This window comes from Pituophis catenifer, unplaced genomic scaffold (genome assembly GCF_029215685.1).
Source record: "Pituophis catenifer annectens isolate HBS135680 unplaced genomic scaffold, rPitCat1.0.hap2 SCAF_7, whole genome shotgun sequence".
In the NCBI taxonomy this organism is placed as follows: domain Eukaryota; kingdom Metazoa; phylum Chordata; class Lepidosauria; order Squamata; family Colubridae; genus Pituophis; species Pituophis catenifer.
The window spans coordinates 88,925,226-88,936,636 of NW_027256887.1; the positions used below are offsets into that span (position 1 = coordinate 88,925,226).

The 11,411-nt window shown below is 42.1% G+C and overlaps 1 protein-coding gene across 1 annotated transcript; it reads left to right on the forward strand.

The window, feature by feature from the left end:
- Window positions 1-558: 558 nt before the first annotated feature.
- On the forward strand, window positions 559-10,873 carry LOC139319806 (regenerating islet-derived protein 4-like). The gene is made up of 5 exons (XM_070947844.1): window positions 559-622; window positions 2,545-2,639; window positions 4,733-4,885; window positions 8,236-8,338; window positions 10,803-10,873. The coding sequence occupies exons 1-5, from the start codon at window positions 559-561 to the stop codon at window positions 10,871-10,873; spliced, it is 486 nt and encodes a 161-aa protein (XP_070803945.1).
- The last annotated feature ends 538 nt before the right edge of the window (window positions 10,874-11,411 follow it).

The following is an 11,411-nucleotide window of genomic DNA, read 5'->3' on the forward strand; positions in this document are numbered from 1 at the left end:
TATACAAATGAAGGTGAATCTATGTGTTCCAGGAGAATGTTGAGGGAACTAATTTGGGTCAGTCACTAGGACGAGAGGTTTTGCCTTCTGAGCTTTTGGACTTGTGCTGGAGCCCATCTTCAGGGAACTTCTCTCTAGCAGAGGGTGGGCTTTGGGTTGTTCTGTTTGTGGTATTTATATGGTGCATATTGTATGTGGCTTGTTAGATGTTGATTGGGGTATTGATGGCTGGCTATTAAGTCATTAGCTGAAGTTTGTGCTGCCAAGCCCTTGCCTCCCAAGTATTTGACCAACTGGTGGTAAATCAGCACTCTTGTTGACTGAGGAGGGGGCTGTTTCCCAGGTTTCAATCACTTCCCTGGCTGTTTCTGTGCTTGCTTGTCCAACAGTCTTGACTCAGGAGGGGATAAACAGCCAGAAAGACTAGGAGTTGATGAGATCCCATCCTCCTCCCTGAATTTATCCAATCTCCTTCTGAAATCAACACAGCTGGAGGGCATCAATACATCTGGTAACAGCAGCTCCTTGATTTAGCTTGCCCTTTCTTTTCCCTTCCAGATGGGGTTCGCCTCTTTTTGTGTGCCCTTTTTGGGCTTCCTGGTGGCCTCTTTCTTCATACAAGGTAGGTCTTTGTTGATGCAAAAAAATACTGAAGAAGGGCAGAGAAGAGCCACAAAGATGGTATGAGGTCTGGAGGCTAAATTCTATGATGAAAGACTAAGAGAATTAGATATGTATAGTCTAGCAAAGAGGACTACGAGTGACATGATAACAGCCTTCCAGTTCTTGAGGGCTGTTACAGAAAAGAGGAAGTTGATTTATTCTACAAAGCATAGAAAGGCAGGAGAAGAACCAATGGGTGAAAACTCATAAAAAGTTTCTTGACGGTGGGAACAATTAATGAATGAATAGTTTGCCTCCCGGAGTTGTGGATGCTCCATCACTGGAGGTTTTCAAAAATAGTTTACTTTACTTTATTGTCATTGCACCTCATACAATGAAATTAAATGCCATCTTCAGTGTACATTGTAACTATAAAAATAAAACACAAACATACATCCTTCACATTCTATACAATTCAATTAAAAACCAGATATTGCATTAATATTGCACTATACAGTAGAATTCAATATAGTTACTGCCCTGGGATAGAAGCTGTTTTTCAACCTATTTGACCTTGTTTTTATTATCCTGTAACATCTGCCAGATGGTAATAGTTCAAAAAAACGTTGAAGCATTTCTAGAAAGAGAAGAGCCACATAGATGGTATGAGGTCTGGAGGCTAAAGTGTATGAGGCTAAGGGAACTAGATATGTCTAGTCTAGCAAAGAGGAGGACTAGGAGTGACATGATAGCAGGATTCCAGTACTTTAAGGGCTGTCACAGAGAAGAGGAAGTTGACTTAATTTCCAAAGCATAGAAAGGCAGGACAAGAACCAATGGGTGGAAACTCATTAAAGGAAGATCCAGCATGGAAATAATAAGTTTCCTATCTTGACGGCGAGAACAATTAATCAATGAATAGCTTGCCTCCTGGAGTTGTGGATGCTTCATCACTGGAGGTTTTCCATTTGATTGGGATGCTATAAAGTGTCCTGCCTTGAACACAAGATTGAACTAGAAAACCTCCGACGTCCCTTCCAGCCCTAGGATTCTCTGATGGACAACTCAAAAAATGGATGTAGTTCCAGCCATACAAATTGGGGAGAAAATGCCCCGTCATGGCAGGAAAATATAAAGATTGCCATCACAAAACGGAATGTAAGCTAAGCTCTCTCCTCAGATCTTCAAGTATTGAGATGACGAAGGTCAGGAAAAGCTCTAGAGGCAATGTTATTCACCCTGGACAAATTGTGGGGTTCACAGGAATGGGAGTCAGAGCCAGAATGTGGGCCCAACCATGCAATCAAAGCCATATTCTGGCAGATATGTGTTGTGACATTATGTGGGTTATAGGAACCCCAAATTAACCAAAGGGTTTGGGCACCAACATTCAGCTAAGCACAAACAACATTTACACACCATTCAAGAGAGACAATCAGAAAGCCAAAAAGGAGACCAAAAACCCCAAATACCCCCTTGCCAGCAATCAACAACAGGTAAACAAAGATTAACCAAGATTAATAGCAGACCAACAATGAATTAGTAAACAATGGGTCAAGGTATTTGTGAAACCGAAGAGCAGAAAATCCACCCAACCATCCATTGGTATTTAAGCAAAGGGTGTCCTGAGACCCTTCCCAGCCCATTGGTCCAGATATCGGTCCTTGTTGAGTTGCTCTTTTGTTTTCTTCTTCTGACCCTGTTACTTGAGGGGAGGCTGCCTCCACCTGTCTTCCCAGCCTCTCGCCGTACTTTGCACCCCATCCATGTCCTGGCTTCCCTCCAGCTGGGCACCGTCCTGCCCTTATTTCTAAGGTGTCTCTTTTCTTCCCCCTTTTCAAGACCCTTCTCCTCCCCCTCTTTTCAGTTTGAATCTATGGGTTCAGGGCGGGTGACCCCCATCTCCTCCTCTTTGACAACGCCTTCTCTTTCCACCAACAGGCCTGGAAGCAGTATCTTGTCCCCTGAACTGGTTTCTTTATGAGCAGCATTGCTACGGATTTTTCGAGAATAAACTGACCTGGAATGATGCAGAGGTAAGAGGAGCCCCATCCACCTCCATGTTTGGATGTCCGGTTCCAGCTCAGCCTATTGGATTGTTTTCTGAGCATAATGCTTTCCTGTGGGAATGGAGGGAGGGAGGGAGGGAGGATGGAAGGAAGGGAAGGAGGGAGGAAGGAGTGAGCAGAGGTGTCCAAAGGTTATGGTCAGAAAGGTCAATATGGTGGCCACAACAATGCGATCATGGTTGAAACTAGGGGTCCTTAGAGCTCTCTGTGTCATGTTCCATAGTTCAGCATCCAGAAACCTCAGACAACACAGTTCAGCTTGAAGCATTTATCCTTGAAAGCGTGAAACCCGGCACAAAGTGACCAACCAGTAAAGCAGCAAAACAAAGTCAGTACTAACTACAGTTTAGTCCTTCCCTCTTTAGTATGTGTGTTTATCCCACCCCATGGCGCCCCACCCCCTGGTGTCTGCCCACATTTAGCCCAACAGAAGGTTCGTGTGTGCACCCATGGCTTCTAGATGCCGATGCTCAGCTGTTTCGGCTGGTCTCCGCTTCCCAGCTGATTGCCGGCTATCCGCTTCCCAGCTGACTGCAGTCCCGGGGCCATTCTCAGCAGTGCCTAGCCCAATGAAGCAGTGGCCTGGCATTCACCTGCTCCTTACCCACAAGGCCTCTGACAGGGGATACCCTTTCCATGATACTAGATACTGTAGTGCCCCCGTGTATATGGCAGTCTAGGATTTGTTTGACTTTATAGTGAAGCTCCCTGCCTACCTAAACAGGGCGAGGTGCCTGCCCTGAGGCCCCCCATATACTGGAGGTCCTCACAGGCCGCAGCAAGCTACTATGGAACACCGAGGGAGCTTCAGCTCCACTGTCACTGGGTTGATGATATGCACAATAGGGAATAGGGCTTGGGGACTGCGTATCTGCTGCGCTGCGCTGCAGTTCAGGACCAGGGAATTCACTTACTGACCTGGCAACACCTAGGAGTGTGTTCGGCCAATCAGTCTAGCCATTCAGAGCCTACCTGCGCAGGAGCCCTATGGGATGATGAGATCCGCCAGCCGTGCAGGCCTCATTTGATGGCAGCCCAGACAGGGTAGCCCTCTTTTTGGGACAAGTGATTGACCATTTCGATAAGTACGGCCATATACTCTATATATTTTCCAGTGGGCCATGGTAATGGCAGTGGCCATCATTATGGAGGGTGAGGCGGCCAACTGCGTCTCTGATTTATATAGCAACCATGCTGGGGAACTAGGAGATGTAGGCCTGTTCTTCTCAGCCATGCAGGAGTGGTTTGAGGATAACACACGACTGCAACAAGCCGAAGGTGAATTGTTGGTAGTCAAACAACGAGGTAGGCCAGTGGCCGAATACATAAAAGAATTCCGAAGGTTGTCAGGAAAGGTGAGGGAGTGGCCGGAGCGGTTGATGGTACATCAATTCAAGGCTGGGTTCGACCGTACCTTGTGGCAAGTGTGTGTAACACATGGCCATTCCCAGTAGTGCCTAGCCCAACGAAGCAGTGGTCTGGCGTTCACCCAGTGCTCAGCCATTCCGCCTTTCAGCTGATGGCTCACATGGTGATGGTGAATCCTCCCTTCCTCGAATAGCAACCCCAGGACAGCTCACTCACAGCTGGCCGTTTCGGGGCGGACACTCTGAGTTTGGCTATTTCCTGCAGATGTTTCATCGCTCAAACTAGATAATATCATCGGCACCAAGCTCAGAGAGCACCAAGGACCCCTCACATAGTTAAACCTCAGTATAGAAAACCATAGCTTAGGGTTGTCTAATGGTAGGACTGAGAAGCAATGAAAGTAACATCATAGGGGCACAGCAAAGAAAGGATGTTGCCAGACAAAGCTTCTACTGTGAGGGAAACAAATTCTTGGAGGAATGGGAGCAGGTTTTCAAAATAGAAACAAAGAAGGAATGTGCTAATTGGGGCAACCTTGAAGTCCTCAGTTCTGGTATGGTTTATCTTTGCCAGCATAACTGATATATATCCACAAGTCTTAAAGTGGCCAGGTTTGAAGACCCCTGGTCTAAAGGACAGGGTCAGCATCTAAAACATGAAGCTCTAACCTGTGTCTGCTTGGTGTCTCCCAGATAGAATGCAGTTCACATGGCAAACATGCCCACCTTGCCTCCATCCACACCGAACGAGAAATGGAAACTATATCTTCTGTGATACTCACCGGTTACAAAGAGTTATTTAAAATCTGGATTGGAATGTTCAAAGTCCCCGGAAAGAAAGGAAAGGTGAGTAGACGTTTGGGAGAAAAGGGAGTGAGTGGTATATATCTGAAGACAATGAAAAGCTCGGGGATGGGGGTGGGGAGAGGGAGGAGGTGACAAGAATAAGCCAATCTCTCAATGGATTTACATCACGGCACAATTACACCAGGATTTAACAACAGCATGATAGCAATCCTAGTATGTGGGGGGTTTCTTGGAGAGCCTTCAAAACATTCAGTTTTGGATCTCAGTGCAATTTTGGGATCTTAAGAAGTTGACCATGGCTATGTTACACACGCTGTCTAGATTGAGCTCGGAATAGACAAAGGGACAGATCCCAATTCTCTCTAAATGACACATTTCTTCAGATCTGAGCAATAGTATCCTTTTGGTACTCTCACAAGGCTGGCTAGGAACCACGTAGAATAAGTAAGGAAACACAAGCTGATTGCTCAAGAGTAGATAAACAGAGGAATTACAAAAATATCTGTATCGTTTCCCCTCATCAGTGAGTATAAGCATTTTTAACAAACTCTGTCACAATTCCAAACTCCCTCATGGTCTTTGCATACCCAGGGCACCCGTGTCCCAATTCACACAGTTCAACATAGGAACTTTCATTAACATCACCTGTGTTTGGATGCTGATCAACAGCTATGACTGGAAAGAAGGCCCTTAAGTGAAGTGGGATCTTTTGGAGGTATTTCCAGACCTCTGTGGCTTTCTCTTCTATGTGTCTTCCTTTCGGGGAGATCTCTTAAGACGTTTTGAGTGAGATCCATTTGGAAAATGGAAACATGCAACTTTCTAGTGATGATTAAATTATGATAATCATGCTTCTAGCCCTGAACTAACTTGATCCAAGATCTATCTAAGTGTCATGGAGGGCTCATGTCTCGCAGAAAATGGACATGGAAATTATTGGCCCATTAAAGGCCATCTTCCCTTTATTAGTGTTGGGAGAAATATCCATCTGGTTCAGTTCCAAGCATGGAGAAAGACACGGGAAACAGGGAAGCTGATTGGAAAGATGTTTAATGAAGCAGAATCATCAAGTATATGGTCCTGTTGCAGTTGACCACATGGAATTGAGAGAGAGAGAAAGGTATTTATACTCTCTCTTGGGCTTTGCACTTGAACTTCCTGTTCCTGTGCAAGAACATGTATTTTATTGGCTATTGTAGGGGTCACAGCTAACTTTGTAGGCTGTCCGAGTCCCAGGTTTGGTTGAAGCTTGCTGGGTGATGCAATGTCCCCATTGATTGTGCCATGTGGTGAGCTCTGCTGCTAGATAGGTTAATCTTATTATTTCCTGGAGGGTCATGTCTTAATCCCATCACCCTGGAGCTGGAGGTCTTTTGTCTTGTGGATAGGCTGGGCCAGTCTTTCCTAATGGGCACCAAATATCTGCTGGGGGCAGGGAGCTCTTTTCTGTCTTTAAAACTTGTTTCTTCTTTTATCATACAGGGAAGTGTAATATTCTGCCTTCTTTAATATTTCCTAAATTATTTAATTCTTCTAGGATAGGGGTTGGCTGCTAACTTTCTTCATTACCTACCAAGCTCCAAAAACCAATGGCTACCATACTTAAAAGAATAACACCCTTGGGACCTTGGAGGTCTTCTATCTAAACCCCTGTTCAAGAAGGAGACCCTATACCATTTTAGTCAAATGATTGTCCAGTCTCTTCTTAAAAACCTCCAGTGACGGAGCACCCGCAACTTTGTAGGCAATCCATTCCACTACTTATTTGTCTCACTGTTAGGAAGTTTCTCCTTAATTCCAGGTTGCTTCTTTCTTTGATTAGTTTCCATCTGGTGCTTCTTGTCTTGCCTTCAGGTGCTTTGCAGAATAGGTTGGCCCAATCTTCTTTGTGGCAGCCCCTCAAATACTAGTATCATGTCACCCGTATTCCACATTTTTCTAGCTTACCAAGAAGTAGGTTATGGTCTACTTTGTCAAATGTCTTACTGAAGTCTAAGTATATTATGTCCAGAGCATTTTGCTGCTCTACTAATTTAGTCACTTTGTCAAAGAATAAAACAAGATTGATTTGGCATGACCTGTTTTTAACAAACCCATGTTGGCTTCTTTATTTGTAACTTTATTTGTTTCTTAATGTTTGGAGATCTGTTTTCTTCTTATTTTTTCCAATGTCTTCCCAGGTATTGATGCTAGACTGATAGATCTATAATTTCTTGGATCTGTTTTTTTCATTTTTCGAAGATGGGAACCACATTAGCTCTTTTCCAATCCACTGGTAGTTTCCTGGTGCTTCAGAATTTTTGAAATATTTGTTTACAATGGTTCTGAGATAACCATAAACCAGCAGCTTCAGACCTCTGGGATATAATCCATCAGGTCCCAGTGTTTTATATTCATGAAAATCAGACAGGTGTTCTCTTACTATTTTCTTTCTTTTTTTTTAATTTTTATTTCTAGTCTGTCTTTTATGGCTATGTTTTTGGTAGGTTGGGCGATAGATGCAAGGAATGAGTTAAGTAGCTCTGCTTTCTCTCTACTGCCTGTTACTTCCTTGCCTTCTTCTCTTTGGTGAACTGACCGTTATGTACATGTTGAAAGAAACTTTTTTCATTATCTTTGACTTTTGTTGCAAGTCTTTGTTCATTTTGAGTCTTTGTTTCTTGGATTTATCTTTGCAGATTCGGGCTATCTGCTGATATTCTGCCTTAGTTATGTGTCCCTCTTTACATTTTTTGTACCTCTCCTTTTTGTCTTTCAGTTTATCGGAGAGATATTTGTGTAACCATGCTGGTTTCTTCTTCAATTTCTTGTTTTTCTTTTTCAGTGGTATTGTGCTGGACTGGACTTATATTTTTCCGTTTCCCTGAAACCACCCATTACTTCTTGTCCTACCTACAGATGCTTTGAAGAATAGATAGTCACCTCTGCTCTGTGGCAGCCCCTCAAATATTGTAAGACTGCTATCACATCACCCCCTAATCCTTCTCTTTGTTAGACTAGACATACTCAGTTCCTGCAACTAGTCATCATATGTTTCAGCCTCCTACCCTCTAATCTTTGTAGCTCTTCTCTGTACTCTTTATAGAGTCTCAACATGTTTTTTGTATCGTGGTGGCCAGAACTGGATTCTAAATATTCTAAGTGTGGCCTCACGAGTGCAGTATTAAGCAATGCTATCGCCTTTTCTGATCTTGAGCCTATCTTGGGTTTTTTTGGCCAGTTGAGGCACACTGCTGGCATGTACTTAACCTGTTGTCCCCTAGGACAACTTGATCCCTCTTACATTTGACCCTTCAGCTGTTGAGAAGTACATTTGAGAAGAAATATCCTCATTTCTGTAAAATTCAGAAAAACACTTGGGGAGATGACACTGCTTTCTCTCCTTACAGATACGAATGAAATGGGTAGACGAATCCGTGGCGGATTACATTCCTTGGGCACCCTCTGAACCTTCCAAAAATGACTGGAGGTGTGTCCAGTTACATGACAGTGGTAAGGAGAAGATTTTCTGTTCTAGTATATTAGACTTTTCAAGCATGTGTTCTCCAGATGTGTGAAAAAGCATCACCTTCCAATCCTCCATAGCCAATATGCATAAAATCAGAGACTGCATTCACACAACCCATGGGCTTCGTTTCTGAATGAATCCTATTTAGTAATTTCTGTAAGCTTCGGACCATTTCTGTCACTAATGACTCTAAAGAGTGTATGCCAATCGTCCAATAGAGCAAAAATGGGGAACAACTGCTCCTTTATGAGTTGTTGACTTTTTTTAAAAAAAAATTATTGATAGTTTTTCTTTAACAGCCATAAGCCATAAGTGAACAGAGTATTGTCTGGGTCGATATACTTTATACATAGGTCTAATAATAATAATATTTAAATATACATAATCATAATGTTCCAACTTCTAACATTTGTGTAATTATAATGTGTTCTATATTTCAGTATACATAATCATAATACAATTTTCCCAATTTCTACTTTCTACCTCTTTTTTCTAATACTTAATAAAATAACCACCATGTTGAAAAATATTCTGTATCTATCCATCATCTCTTGCCCTTTTTAGAATTTCACCTCTTATTAACTTTTTGGTGAGTCTTTCATGTTTCTCCCTTGGGATCTTGCAATTCCTTTCATCAGGTTTATTTAATCTAAATATTTCATCTGCCACAACATCTATCTCTTGCTGTTGGATCTCTAAAGTAGCTATCCATAGATCTTTCCTTATTTTTAGGAGATTTTTCTCTTTATTCTCTTCTATATTTTGAACTCTTAAAGGATAATTGGACTTTCTGTTCTGTTTTATGAATTATTATCTCATCCATATTTTTATTTATTATTTATTTATTTATTATTATTTAAATTTTTATACCGCCCTTTACACAGTCCCTGAACTGTTCCTCAAAATATCCTAAATTTATAGTCCTTAAAATTTTCCAATTTGCTCCCTCCAAGTTTCCAAATTTTTAAATCTTTTAAGCAAACACCTTTGCCATCATCTCCATCATACATTGGAAGATCACTATCTTCCATGCTACTAGGGGGAACCACTTATCAAATAGTCCCAAAGGTGTTCCCCCCCCCAAAAGGCAACTGCTCTTTCTTGGTTTTCTGTTTGATAATGTTTCCCTTCTCATTGAAGAAGCTTCTTTAGTTCATCATGGAATTCCAGTTGCATCTGGAAAAAGCACAACTTTGGGACAACCATGATCGGGATGATTGAGAATCTCCATAGACATTCACCTATCAAATCAATTACTGAAGACTTCCTGAAAAACTTGGTGGCTTTGGAATTCCAACAGAATTCTGAATTGGCCAAAACGTGGAACAAAAGCTTACTGCCAAAGTGGGTTTGGACAGCATGTTAATCCACAGCCCCATAGACATGCACAAAATCTAATAAAATACCTAACTGAGCTTTGCATATTCTTCAAATTGTAGCTGCTGGCATTCCAACTGACCCGGGTAGACACGGGTTAGTTTTGTTAGCTTAGACCTGGATTAATTTTTTTCCATGGCTTACGAAGATGTGCAAACTTTACTTAGCCAGAGGGTCAGTTTATTGCACAAATCCAGTTAAGACCTTAATTGACTGAGCAAAAAAAGCTCACCCAGCCACAATGGGATGCAGAGAGATGTTTTTCCTACTTTTATCATCTAGCTTACTTTTACTTTACCCCCTCTTCCAAGTCCTGACCCTGGAGAGTTCAATATTCCCAACAGCATCACGACTGAAGTGATGGCGTTGGTTTTTAGGTGTGAGAAGGGAAACTCATAAAATTTGTATTGAGGCCTTGAAAGAAGCTGAACCCAGTTAAACTCAATGAAGCTCATTGATGATCTCAATTCCAAGATCATCAGAATGGGACATATTCATTTTGCCCTTGGTGTAATGCCACCTATTGTCCTTCCTCACTCCTTTCTCTGAAGATCTCAACAACACTCGTGTCATGGCTGCCCTTTTGCTAAGGTACACGCTGCAAGCTGACAGCCTGACATCAGTAACTGGGGGCAGGAATAGAAACGAAGTAGTACCATCCAGTAAGAAGCATCTCTCAATGTTAAGCAAATCTGGCTTCCCCATTTCCTTTTCTTGTCAGAAGGTTACGAAAAGGATCACATGACCTCAGGACACTGCAAGAGTCATAAATATATGCCAGTAGTCAAATGTCTAAATTTTGATAACTTGATCATAAGAGTACTGCAACAGTCAAAACCAGTCATAAACCATTTTTTTCAGTGCTGTTGTAACTTTGAATGGTCACTAAATGAATGGTTGTAAGTTGAGGACTACCTGTAAACTATAATAGCAAAGATATATGTTTAAACGTTCCTATCCAAAAAAAGTTAATCCTTTGTGATAAAGTACTGTTTTCTTAGGTGCAAATTATAAAAGATTGTTACAATAAAGTTGCAACAAAAGTCCAATCAATTTTTTGATTTCTTCTAGACTATAAATATTGGAGTCTCCAGTTTTGTGAGAAGAAACAGCCCTATCTGTGCAAGATGGAGGTGTACTGAATACAGCAGGCAGCATCTTGAAGGTTGGAAGCCAGAATCTCCCTGGCTACTACAACATCAGCCTGCTGACCCACAGAAGAAGCCTGTGCATCAGACTTTCTTTTCCATGTGGTGTCACTAATCAATAAACTCTAATCCGAGGGCAGATGATGCTTCTGAATTTTTCTCTTGTGTGTTTTCATTCATTGAGAGGACTCCCGGTGCTCATTGCCAAAAAACTGAACCAAATCCAAAATGAACCAATTGTGGCAGCACTGATAATGTTCCCTATGGGAGATATATGGCACTCCAACATCAAAAACATCTCTGAAACCACCAACAGACCATAAGAACCATGCGGCATCACCGTGGCACACAAACCAATTAGAGCTTCCTGAAATATCTTAAATAACCCGAAAGACTCAGAAGGAAAGGGGTCTCTGCAGGCAGGCGGAGGGCGGGGGAGGTTTTGTCCGATTTAAGCAGACTACAATGGGAGATGGGATGAATCCTTCTAAGGTTCTTTGGTAATTTAAGTTCAACAGTTATTGGATTTGTA